We start from the raw sequence: 13346 nt of genomic DNA on the forward strand, positions 1-13346 counted from the left end.
TAACTTGCTTGAGTTGAACACTGCTCAGTTTTCAAGCCTAAATTTTATAATTGACCAATAAGAGTAGAGATTTAAGGTAGAAAGCTTTTGGAATTAGACAGAACTTTGAAGGCTTAACCATCTGTATGAAAGAATATAGCAAAAGACGCAAAGACATAGCATTAGTAGACAATTCTAGGGATTTTTCTAGAAATTCTAATAAATTTCTAATCAGCTAATGACAACTCGAAAATATTCTAATCAGTTTCTTGTAATTTCAATTTTCACATCTGTATTACAAGTGTGGCGTTGAAATCTTGGAAAACACATGTCACTAATAAATCCTGGCTTTTTATAAATAGGTGTGAACATGATGTGGCAAGGATATTAGCCCCCTGCCCCCCTCCCCCAAACTTTTAGTAGGCCAAGTCGCTTTGTTCTTTTTAACGAGGTTGATTTAGTTTCCATAAAACAAAACGAAAAAAACAAACAAATTTACGACATTCTTTCAGGAAAGCCGTAAAAATTTAAAAATAAAAAGTAATTAAAAATTAAAAATATATCCCCAAGGACCTGGCTTTGAATAAAGTTACTTTAGACATTTTTATAAGCCCAATTTAAAATGATTCAATGGAAAAAGATTATGGGCACACTATAATCCAATCAGAGAAAAGGGTCAAATAAGCTAATTGAACCAAAGCGGATTAGTAGATTGGTTGCGTCAAAAGCCATGGATAGGATTCGATCTCAATTTAATGTTTGAATGTTGTATTCTGTTTTATGCTTTATACTAGATCACCTTAATGCTTTTGCTGTAAAAGAGTTTCCTTTTTATAAATTCTATGTTATAATAGATTATTATATAAATTATAATATATAATATAATAATAATATTATATAATAATTATATTATACAATTATTGTATATTATACATTTATGGACTACTATATTTCATGGGTTTTGAAAGGTAGTCCTTTATTTTGTTTTTCTTCGTACCTTCGTTTTTCGTACACTGTTTAGTAGAGAAAACGGCTTGGTTGAGGTTTTTACCGAAATATCCGCGTCTCCTTTCTTAACTTTGTTTCACTGGCTCCAAATTTGTCTTGCAGTTTTTATCTTTCACTTTTTTTGTCTCAAATACTCCTCTCGATATATTTTTCTAAAACTTGTTTACTGGTTTTCTGAAACTGCCAGCGGAAATTTGCGGTTCCATTTCAGCCCCTTGAGTTCGGGAACATACATACCAAAAGAAACGCAAGACGCTGTAAATGGGGCTGAAAGGGGAAAGAAGCCATAAAAAAACGAGTCAAAACAAAAAGAAACTGCACACGAGGAAGCAAAGATTGAAAGTGAATTGTTAGGAGTGGGGAGGAGCTTCTGCGGCTGTGTCAGCTCCAGGTGGCTTGGTGCTGCAATAACCTGGGTTGGATGCATGTATTGAGACAGCAAAAGTCTCTCAGGTGGTTGCGCTGTAGTGTGATTACGAGTCTTCCTCTTCGATGGGAGCCAAAGTGATTCCAGTGAAGGACAGCATTCGGAAATTTTTGGTCATTCATCTGCAGGCAGGGTAGCCACTGGTGACACTTTTGGCTCTTTTTTTTAAGTGGCACTTTTTGGTAATGTGACACTATTGCGACACTTTTTAGCAAAAGTGGAATTTTTTTCAAAGTAGCACTTTTTTTTACCAAAAAGAATTTTTTCAAAAAAAAAACTGGAAGGAAAACGGTCAATGTACAAGCGTCAACATCCTTTTTTCTTTTATGTTTCGATCTCTCTGTTTTCAGATTCAGAAGCACTATTGTTATGTTTATGCTCCTCCTCATTAATCATAAATATTATGCTTCATCATCATCACATTGATAACAAACTTGTTTTTTTTTATTAAATTTAGTGTCAAGACCGAATCAAGACAACATACCAGTGTTTCCACTTGCCCGGATTTTGCAGGGCAAATCAGATTTTGACCTCTTGCCAGGAAAAAATTTATTAAGTTTTAATGTCGCTCCTTACTTTCAGTTAAAAAAAACTTGTTTTTTTTTATTTCATTTCTGATCGTTTTTTAGTTAATGCAGCTTTCATTTTGGCTCACCGTCATTGAATAAGTAAAACAGAATTTGCAAATTAATTTTACTTTTCTTGTGCTTAATGGCTTTCTCTAAATTTGGTTCTGACGTAATTTACAAATTAACTCACGTAACGAACTTCTATGTTCGTATGTTTTTATTACGTATGTTATTGTGAATGTAAAATTTTTATACGTATATATTGTGAATCTGAATTTTTTTAAATAATGCTGGGAAATCCGGCACCCCCCTGCAAACAGCCATTTTGGAAACCTGCTAATTAATCACACCAAAAAAAAGTATTGGACACACTTCCTCCTCATAGCTGTTTCCTGGTCATGAAGTTTTGAGTGTAATAAGTGATAGTTTCCTTAAGTTTTGCCTCCCATATTCCTTAAGTTCTTGCCGAATAAATTATTTGAAAGAGTTAGTGTCTGATCAACTATTAGTTGTATTTATCATAGGGTCATCAATAGCATGAGATCTATGTTCACGGCATTCTGTTCGGCATTTTCAGAGAAAAGTTTCAAGCACCCAAACGTACTGTAATAATCCAGATGGACAATTGTGTGGAAAAACTGGATGAACAACTCTCAATGAAGACGAGTATTGCTGTCCCTTTTTTCCGTTTTCTCAAAAGAAAAAAAAAACGCTCGGACGGCTTTTTCTCTTTTCTTTTTTCTTTCCTTTTTTGTGCTATGAGCAAAGACTACTCATAATAAAAAATAGAAACAAGTACTCTGGGGGACGAATCCCCATTTTATACAGTAAGCACCATTTGCACTTTTGTGGGTTTTAAGGGGAGGGCTGGAAAGTTAACAAGATTGGAAGTGCGGCGCAAAGCAGAGAATCAGCACCGCCTAAGTAAAATCCATATTATTTTTTGTAGTTTATGGATGGCATTAGAGCCGACTTTTCGTGTTTGAAAATTAAAAGATGCGTAAAATTGCACGGAGGCGATCCCAAGCAGATTGAGTAATATTTTCAATTTGAAAAGCTTGTTGGTGCCAGCGCGAGCAATACGAAGCAACGCGAAGGAAAAATTTTTGGAAAATGACACTTTTTATAGGAAATTGACCCCATTTTGCCGTCCAAAGTGGCACCAAAAAGACCTTCTGAGTGGCAACCCTGTCTACAGGGCTTGTTTGAAGTAACTATACATTCTGAGAACGCTGGTTATAAATGATTTTCCAGTGGCATCTGGTATCTAATGCTCCCTGATTTTCTGTGTGTACAGTGGACATACAGTATTTTCCAAAGGCATATCTGCCAATAATAGGCTACATTACTAGCTGGATTTTCGGAACGCTGGAATTGAAACAAAAGCATGCTGAACATAAAATGACAAACAACCCAAAACAGGATTTTTGTGCATCTGTAATTATGCTCAAGGTCCAGACAGCTCATGAAGTTCTACAAAATTTATTGAAGTTTTATTGATGTTTATTGAAGTTCTATGAAAATTATGAAGTTTTTGGGGCAGTATGACATTTAGTTAGCGTTACCAAGCTGAGTCGTGACGATGAATAAGCAAAATTAATTAGTTAAATCTGCAACAATTTTTATCCGCAAAAATACAAACATTAATGATTTGTTGATTCCCAAAGACAACTATACCTTCAAAGGAAAGCTGCACCTTCTTAAGCTGTTTGCTGTTACATGTTTTTAGTTTATATGTTTTTATATTTTTTGTTATAAAATTATATCAGTAAACATGTGTTTTTATGTTATATATTTTTAGTTTATATTTTGCTGATTTTTTAACCACATATCCCTTAATTAAATTTGGCCCCTGCTACTACCAAAACTGCATAACTGCACATGGAAATCTTCTCACTAAAACTAAATTTTCAAAATTTGGCCCCTGCTACTACCAGAGCTGCATAAATGAACATGGAGATCTTCTCATTAAAGCTCAATTTATATTCAGCTTTAATGCAGCTGAATTTAATGCTTTATAATTCAGCTGAATTTATATTCAGCTTATTCATATAATATATTATATTATTATATAATATAATTAATATTTCTAATTTTTTTTTTATGGTGTTGTGAGTTTTCCATTTATGGTGTTGTGAGTTTCCATTTTTTTTTTTATGGTGTTGTTAGTTTATGGTGTTGTGAGTTTCCATTTAACTAATTCAAAGAGTAAGAGTTCATTTTCACTTGACGACCGTCAAGCGAACTACCGTCAAACACAATTGCCACAACTATTAATGCTATAATTATATCAAATGAAGCTTTATTTGGTTTATGAAATTGATGAAATTGGACAGGAGATATTACTTTCCTACGATATCGCGGTAAAACGTACGCTTAAATTCCGTTGGTTTATATCTTTGAGGCAATTCCATAATGCCATTGGAGGCGAATGGAGTTCGTCCGGAATGATGCAGACCTTGTCTGCTGACCACGTGCCTCTGGATATGGGGTCATCCCCTAACTAAACACTACGATCAGGGTTGCTGCAACCTCATGTGGCGGGTGGAGCCCTCCCTGGGAAAATCAGTATCTAGGTTAAACCTAGCTTTAATCAGATTCCAGGCCTAGGGTCGGTTGGGCTAGTGACCCTCCACCTGAAAATCAAGTGCTACGCAAAGTGACTACATAGCCTCGGATCCGGACCTCCTTTTAAGATCTCGACCTACGCGCGTCAACGGACATGCTGACGACGTCAAAAAAACTGACAGACTGAACCTTCTAGACCAAAGGGGGCTTCGAATAGCCACCTGGAATGTTTTGACCCTGAATGCACCTGCATCAAAGAACCTACTTTCTCAAGAACTTCGTAAGAATAAAGTGGCAATTGCAGGTCTCACAGAAACCCGTCTTACTGGAAGTGGAGAAGAGCGAATAGGCGATAATTACTCGTTAGTCTGGTCTGCAGGGAGCATGAGAAGAAATGGTGTTGGCCTCGCGCTAAACGGCCTTGCAAGAAAGGCCTTACTCTTGCACGAAGCTGCATCAGACAGACTAATGAAGGCCCGCTTTGGGCACAAGAATGGCAAGATGACAATTTTTGTATGCTATGCCCCGACCAACGATTCCGACGACGTAACCAAGGAAGAGTTCTAATCTGCTCTGTCCAGATATCTGTCAACAGTGTCCCCCACGATGTCACTGTTCTTCTCGGTGACTTCAATGCTAGAGTGCGAGATGATATGGGTGTTTGGCGTGGCACAATTGGACCTGTATCCCCCGCCCCACTGAACGACAACGGCCTTTGCCTACTCAAATTGTGCCGATCCCATGAACTTGTGATCGCAAACACCTACTTTCAACATAAGACTATCAACCAGTACACGTGGTATAGTAACGACGGTCGCACAAAGAAGATGATTGACTACGTCATTATTTCTAAACGCTGGAGATCATCGCTGAAGAACTACAGAACTTACAGATCAGCAGAGCTCGGAAATGCAGATCACAGGCTTGTGTGTGCTGATGTCCAGCTTCGCCTCAATGCACAGCGATCGGAAAGAAAACCAGTAGCAGCGGATATTGGGAAACTAAAGGAGCCATATACTCGCCAGAAGTATAGTGTTGAGATATCAAATCGCTTTGAGCTCCTGGGCACACTCAACAACAGCGAAGACGCCTGGAAGTATTTTAAATCACAGACCAGCGAAGCAGCACAGCTGGTGCTTGGCAAGCGAAGTTTCCCGAAGAAATCGTGGCTAACTGACGAAACACTGCAGGTCATAGAGCAAAGGCGGAGGGCAAGACTTCTTGGGGACATGGCCACCTATCGAAGGCTCAATGGAGTGCGGAACAGACTTATTCACCGAGACCGAACTCAGTTTGTTACAAGGAAAGCCGATGAAATCGAACTAGCAGCAAAAAAGAAAGACATGGGTAGCCTGTTCAAGCACCTCCGCAATCTCACAGAAAATAAAACACCAGCATTGGGACCCGTCCTATCCAGGGATGGGACACTTCTCTCTGATGAGGGTTCTTGTCTCGAGCGGTGGAAGGGCCACTTCTGCTCACTCCTGAACAACATTAGCCCGTCTATGCCTCCTACTGATAGTCCCAGCCAACCTGGCAGTCCAAGATACGAAACAGATGCTCCTCCAGACGAGCCTTTCAGTCCATCAGAAATTGGAAATGCAGTAAAAAGGCTCAAGAACAATAAAGCTGCCGGTATCTGTGGCCTGAGTTCGGAGCTGCTAAAATATGCAGGTCCTGTTATGCTCCTGTTTCTCCACACCTTGTTCTCTACAATCTGGCAAACCGAGATAATTCCCGAAGATTGGCGGAAGGGTGTAATTATCCCTTTATGGAAGAGGAAAGGTTCTAGAAGCGACTGCTTGAACTACCGTGGAATAACCCTACTGTCTGTCCCGGGAAAACTTTTCTCAATGGTCCTGCTAGATCGATGTCGAAATATCATTCGTAAAATCTGGCGACCGGAACAAGCTGGTTTCATGTCGGGCCGTTCAACCATTGAGCAGATTCTTACGATCCGACAAATCATAGAAAAAGCCACGGAGTTCCGACAAAAAGCTTTTTTTCACCTTCGTCGACTTCCGTGCTGCGTTCAACTCAGTGGACCAAGAAGCTCTTTGGCGGATTCTAGAATCGACAGGCCTCACTGAGAAATACTGCAGACTCTTCAAAGCTCTACACCATGGGAAGGAGAGCTGTGTTCAAGTGAACGGCCGCCGCAGCCCGTTCTTCCAAATCACGACAGGAGTGCGTCAAGGATGTGCAGTTGCCCCAGAGCTCTTTAATGTCATCATAGACTACGTTATGACAAGGACTACTTCACATCTCAGCTTTGGACTCAAGTTTGGAGATTGTGTCATTACAGATGCTGATTTTGCCGATGACTTGGCCATTCTGGCGGACTCCATGGAGCAGTTGCTGGAAGCGCTTCAAATCCTATGAGAAGAGGCTGCAAAAGTAGGACTGCAGATAAACTGGACTAAAACGAAAATTATGGCCATTGACCCATCCTCTCCTGCTGCCAATCCTTCAGTTAACCTGGATAGCACCACTAGAATCGAAGTTGTCCAAAGGTTCATCTACCTGGGCTCCATAATTTCTTCAGATGGCTCGCTTCTTTCTGAACTACAAGCGAGAATATCCAAAGCGTCTTCTGCCATGGGCAGACTGAACCGTCACCTCTGGCGAAAACCAAACATCAGTTGCACAACGAAGCTGCGGATTTTCAACGCCCTCGTCGGCTGCTCTATGGAGCTGAGACGTGGCAAGCTTCAGCCGCAACCCTCAAGGCAATTGATGTCTTTCAGTCGAAGAGCCTGAGGAGGATCGAAGGTCTACGATGGTTCGACTTTGTCAGCAATGAGAAGCTGCTGCAGCTCACCAAGCAGTCTCGGTTTTTGACCTAAGCAGCCGAGTGAACACTACGATGGTTCGGACACCTACTTTGAATGCCTCCGCACATACCTGCGAAACCAATCCATGACTTCGACCCTGTCAAAGCCGGTTGGAAGTGACCTCGCGGCCGACCGAAGAAACGATGGTCTGACAGCCTGTCCAAGTTCCTGGCGATGGCAAATATCAGGTTGAGCGATGTGCAAACGCTTGCCATGGACCAAAGTAGATGGAGGAGGCAGACGTCACTCTCTACGCCGAGCAGCGCCCGGCAGGAGACATAAGTCAAAGTAAGTCAAATTTCCATAATCGTGTTTGTAATTTACGTGTGTGTCACAAAGGGAAGTTTTTGGAGAAACAAAGAACCCCACATTTAAAAGACCTGATTGGTTCTTCTTTGTGTCAGATCAGTTTCAATTTGTAAGATTATAAGCCAGTAAAAAGAACAAAGGTTTGGAGCCACAAGTTTTGCATGTAGTCCCTGTTTCTCTGTGCTAATATCTCGATACTTGACACAGATACTGAGTTTAGAACTAGCTTTAAATTGGTTCAATCTTTTCGGATTCTGTTAATTCATTTAAGAATAATGTCTGCTCATTTAAAAAAAATTTCTGATACGATTTAATTTTTACTCCTATTATTCAAGTTATAATAAAGTTTTTACTCTCAATAAACGGTGAAAGAAAGGAGAAGAATGGATCCAGAGATTTGTAGCATATTCAAGAAGCGAAAAGGGGAGACCTATAAGCTACCTCTCGGGCCACCCTAGCCGAGTGGATGGCGTGCTGGTGTTATAATCCTTTGTCCTTTGGGACGAGGCTTTGAGTCTTAGTGTAGCAAATCCTTTGGCTTGCGGTGAAGGTCAATGCTGTGACTCTGCAAGCTCAGCCACCATTACAAGCAGAGGGCGAAAGCTGAGCGTATATTTCACTCTAAATTAGCCACTTCTCCCAGAAAAACCCAAAAAATTCTACATTCACTTATTGTGTATTCATGTCATAACACAAATGATTTTGTGGTTAAACTATCAGTGACTCATTGAGTATTTCAACAAAAAATTAGATAATTATCATTAAAGAGATATTACCTGGTGCTAGCGTCGGCATAGCAACAGGTCGAGCTGCAGAACTTGACTGAGTTGCTGACGTCGTTATCGTTGAAGAGCTCTCAGACGATGTGGCAGTGACGTAAGCCAAGGCTGAAGCCAAAGCTATTGCATGGGCGGAAACAGGCGGAGAGGACGGAGACTCATCTGAACTATGGTAGGCGCGCAGCCATCTTGTAGGTTTGGGTCCTGACACAGCACCATTACTTCCTATAAAATAAAATATATAAAATAAAATATACTTCCTATAAAATAAAATATACGCTAAAACAAACAGGAGAAAAGCTAAAGAAAGATGTTAAAATAGAGTTAGATGAACAAAAATATTTAGACTACAATTATTTCTTGGTAAAGTGGGGAAAGATTCTTTTAGGATAATAAACGCCAAAGAGGACTGCACCCAAAAAGATTTAGGGTGACGGAGTGGGTAGTCGCAACTACAAATAGCAGTCAGAGTCCAGTAAAAAATAGATAAACTTTTGCTCAAGTCTTCCGTAAGAGTAACCTTCTGTTTAACAACAAAAATAGGTTACCCCCCTAAATCCCGTTGAGGTATAGTGTCATCCTTTCTTCAATTAAGGATTCCCAATAGGGGGTGCATGGCCTCGAGGAATGTGCTAACGATTTCGCCGGGCAATTTTGAAACGACTTTGTAGTAGCCTAAAATTACCTAATACACATATTAGATAGCAGGCTGTTTCAGAAAAACAGACAACAATTAAACAAGTCAAAGGGACAGAACTGAAAAAAAATTTATTAGAATAATCCCCTGTCGCCGATAAATGAAGTTAAATAAACTAAAACAATTTTTTTTCGAATGTATAACACTACAAATCAGAGGATAATTGTGTTCAGTATTATGCTGCCTAAAATGTGTTGAAATATCCGTGAACATCCCACGAACAAAATTTTAATGGGGTATAAGAAAAATCGCACAAATCAATTATCCACACTTTTGAGGAGTCAAAGACTTGTTGAGAAGTACAACTCCAAGATTCTTGGAAAAAGTAACTTGGTTCACCTTACTGTCAATATTCAAAAGATTTCAATTACCAAGTGCCTTGATCATTGACTACTTGCCGCTGATAATTTAATGCTATTTCTGAATCTCGACCACCCCCTCCCTATTCCACCCTATTTCTTGTATTTGCAGCCCAATAACATAACTCAGAAGGCCATAAATCTCGTTAAATCAACCGTGGAGCTATTCATACAAGAGAAGTACGGCGTTTAAAAGCTTGTGCAGTTCCTTTAAATCAAACAATCTATAACTTGACAAGGCAGCCCTTCCAATATCTTTAGAGAAGTTAAAAAAGAAATCCTTTTGACGCAAGTACTTAATTAATAATACGGTGTTTTTATAAAAAGGCAATTAATAAAGCATTTATCGCCATTATTTTCATAATAGCCAATAGGTGTGTCCTTATTTCGTCAACTACCTTAGAAGAATGAGACATACTTATCAGCTAACCTTTAGGTCAATGACGCTTGTTTCAAACGCAACATTTTCAGGGAAGAAATATTCAAAAACCAGTATTTGAACGGACAGTATAATTTTGCCAGGAATTAAAATAAAAATACATTTTTTTTTTTAGAATTAAACAGTGGTATTAATAGATACAAACAGCCAAAACTTTCAAGGGTGGGACAGAAGCTGCAAAAGAAAGTTTTCGGACAAAATGACAGGGTTTGCACATTTTGGTTTGCGCAAGTTGAGCACATTTGGCACATTACTCGCACAAAACTAAACCCAGTTGAAGGGAGGGATGTTCACGTAGACATTGTGGAATTTACTCAACGCTCCCAGTCTATTTACCAGCACGAGTCCTATTAGAGGAATGGGCGTTATGAGCAGTGGCGTAATTTCGTCAGAATTCTGGGGGGGGGGAGTTGGAGCCAATTTTCCCAAGTTAAATAAGAATGACAATGTAAAATGAGCCATATAGTACCATAAAAACAAATATATACTAGAGAAAACTGATCTGTTTCTGTGCATGCTTGAACTATGTAGGGCTATCTTAGTTCTGACAAGATTTTTGAAGACAATAAATTTCAGCGGGGGGTGGGGGCTGGGAACAAACCAAATCAAAAATCAATCACGACCAAAAAATCATGATGTACAGTAGTTCTTAAACCCGAGTTGATTTTCGCACTCCACCACCAACCAAACGCGAGTATTCGACAACACAATCAATGGTATCGGGGTGGTCTTTGGAATGTGCTTGTTGGCCAAAATGAGAAACCGAGTAGCGACGCTGTTTGTGTCATTCGCCGATTCCAGCCACAAAATAATAACGCTTACGACCAAACCTTAAACAGGTAAGCAAATACATGGCGAAAAGTTTAACAACAGGCGATACCGTCGTCAAAAATAAACATCCATTTCCTTCATTTAGAGTGGTGAATTCACGATCAAAGTTTTTTGGCAAAGACTGAACCTTTTGCTAAGACCTTTTCCGAGTTTTCACGTCTTAGTGATGTCAACAGGGACTTTTCTGTCGTCGTTATCACCCCCAAATGCATTAACTGCTCTGCTCTGCTTTGTCTTTTAACAAAGCACTTGGCTGCTTTAATGCTGAGCATCAGCAGCGGGTTAAACTTCAATCAAGGGTGCGATATTAGGCATATGGGCGAGCTAAAGAAAAATCCGAACGTATGGAATTTATTGTCGTCTACTTGAAGGTCTTAGGATTTTTTTTTTTTTTTTTTTTTTTTTTTTTTTTTTTACAAAATCATAACCTCTGAGTAGTCCTTGATGGGATAATTTCCTGTAAGTATTTAGTGAAGGCTGGGGTTCTTCAGAGTAGCGTCAATATGGCCGGTCAAGTAGACTAGTTGACTTCAAACTGGTGCTAGTGACAAAAATTTAGAGTTATTTGCCCTTTAATACATGTTAGTGCCTAAAAAAACCATTCAAAAGCAGTTAGGTTATTAACAATTCAAAAGACCTAAATTGTCTCAAAACATGCCTGACGTTAGCAGGACCCACTAAATGCTAGATGGCCTGTGTAATTGTGTTTTCCGACGCAAGCGGCAGTTCTCACTCTTACCAGTAACTCCATAATGTTTGGCGGTACTTATTAAGAATCCAGAAAGCACGCGAGAAAGACCGGATCGAAATCTTGAAGATGTTTTATAAAAAACAGGTTTCGCTGCCTTATGAGGTATTGCTTACTCCGTGACAAAAATTTAAACTTTAGTTTTTTGGGGTTAAAGGGACAAAAAAAGGTGCCTAGCTTAGGTTACGTATTTAATATATGCTATGCTTTACCCCCCCCCCCCCATAATGTGCAAATATATAGCCCAAATCTGTTCCTAAACTATTACATTTTCATCCTATTTTGCATTGTTTCATTAGCATTAACGAAACTTCACTTCTCGCGTGTTTTCAGGATTCTAAATAAGTACCTGTTCGGCCACTACTTAAGCCCTTTCCCGTTAATGTGATTGCAAAATCTTGTTAGTGTACTGATACTTCACTTCTGCTGGGGGGGGGATAGTCAGTTCGACAAGGAAAACAGAATTCATGTGGGTAAAATCAAACAGTCCAATAAGGCACAAAACGGCAACATGATTTATCAAACAGTTCGTGGTAACAAACTGTAGGTAAGGAGCGACCCGGCTCAATAGTAACCTAACTCTAAAAAACAGAATCTTGATAACAATAGATATATCAAAAGAGCCGAATTTTTATGTTGGTTTAAAATATATACGTTTTATGAAGTTTAGTCTTACCCAGCAAAGGTTACGGGGCTGAGAAAATTTGCCTTATTTTCGAAAAAAGGGGAAAACCCCTTAAAGTCATAAAATCTTAATGAAAATCACAAAATCAGATTCAGCATATCAGAGTACACTACTATAGTGGTTTCAAGCTCCTATCTGCAAAAATGTGGAATTTTCTATTTTCAGCCAGAAGAAAGATCACGGATGCGTGTTTATTTGTTTTTTTGTTTGTTTGTTTTTTCCCAGGGGTGACCGTGTCGACCCAGTGGTTTTAGAATATCGTGGGAGGGATCATTGGAACGGAAATTAAAACTTCTAGTGCCCTTTTAAGTGACCAAAAATATTGGAGGGCAACTGGGCCCCCTCCCACCCCCATTTTTTCCCCAAAATTATCTGATCAAAATTTTGAGATAGCCATTTTGTTCAGTATTGTTGAATAAATATGTCTTTAGGTGTAAAATGACCCCCTCTCCACAGTCCGTGGGGAGAGGCTTGTAAGTTATGTGCTTGGGGTGGATTTCTATGGGGAGAATATTCCTTAGGGAGTTAAATTTCTGGGGGGTGATAATTACAGGGGATATGTTACAGTGGGGGACTTGACAGAATTGCTATACGAGATTCTTTTTAATTGTCTTACATTCTCTTTGCCAAGTTTTTCATGTGAAGATGTTCCGGGGGTATTATCCAGGGGTTTTTTTTTCGCGTGTTTTGTTTCTAAAAAAAAATTTTCAGGGAAGGGGACAATTCAGGAGTGATCGAGAAACCGATTAGAGATTAAAGTCTTATTCAAATGAAAGAATGCTAAATCGTCCGCAAGCAATTTTACAGGAAGGGGGATTCTCAGCGATGATAGAACTGTCTGGAGGGGATTTGAAGGGGGGTGCCCTTTACGCTGGATGAAATTTCCACAGAAGGGTTTTCTGTGAGGGGGAGGGGTATACTTAATAGAGGATGAGCCAGATTTACCGGTATTATTTGAAAACGAACAGAAATTATTTCATATATGAAGGGCTGCCCCCTCCTCAATACCTTATTCTTTGCTCTAAAGTTTGACTGTTTACTAAAACTAAAACATGGGGGCCGTTTAATTAGAATAGGAAACTTTTTCAAAAGTGCTAACAGATTTAGCGTAAAG

The 13346-nt window shown here is 39.4% G+C and overlaps 1 protein-coding gene across 8 annotated transcripts in view; it reads right to left on the bottom strand.

Moving 5' to 3' along the window:
* The window catches only part of LOC148946542 (uncharacterized), a 217096-nt gene that overhangs the window by 84971 nt on the left and 118779 nt on the right, over positions 1-13346 (bottom strand). For all 8 annotated transcript variants that reach the window (XM_089097431.1, XM_089097432.1, XM_089097430.1 and 5 more), the window contains one exon: positions 8471-8698. In XM_089097431.1, the coding sequence (XP_088953557.1) occupies positions 8471-8698 (228 nt within the window). The remainder of the gene's footprint in view (positions 1-8470; positions 8699-13346) is intronic.

Source organism: Artemia sp. Qi Xiang Cuo, chromosome 11, assembly GCF_049724085.1.
Source record: "Artemia sp. Qi Xiang Cuo chromosome 11, ASM4972408v1, whole genome shotgun sequence".
In the NCBI taxonomy this organism is placed as follows: domain Eukaryota; kingdom Metazoa; phylum Arthropoda; class Branchiopoda; order Anostraca; family Artemiidae; genus Artemia; species Artemia sp. Qi Xiang Cuo.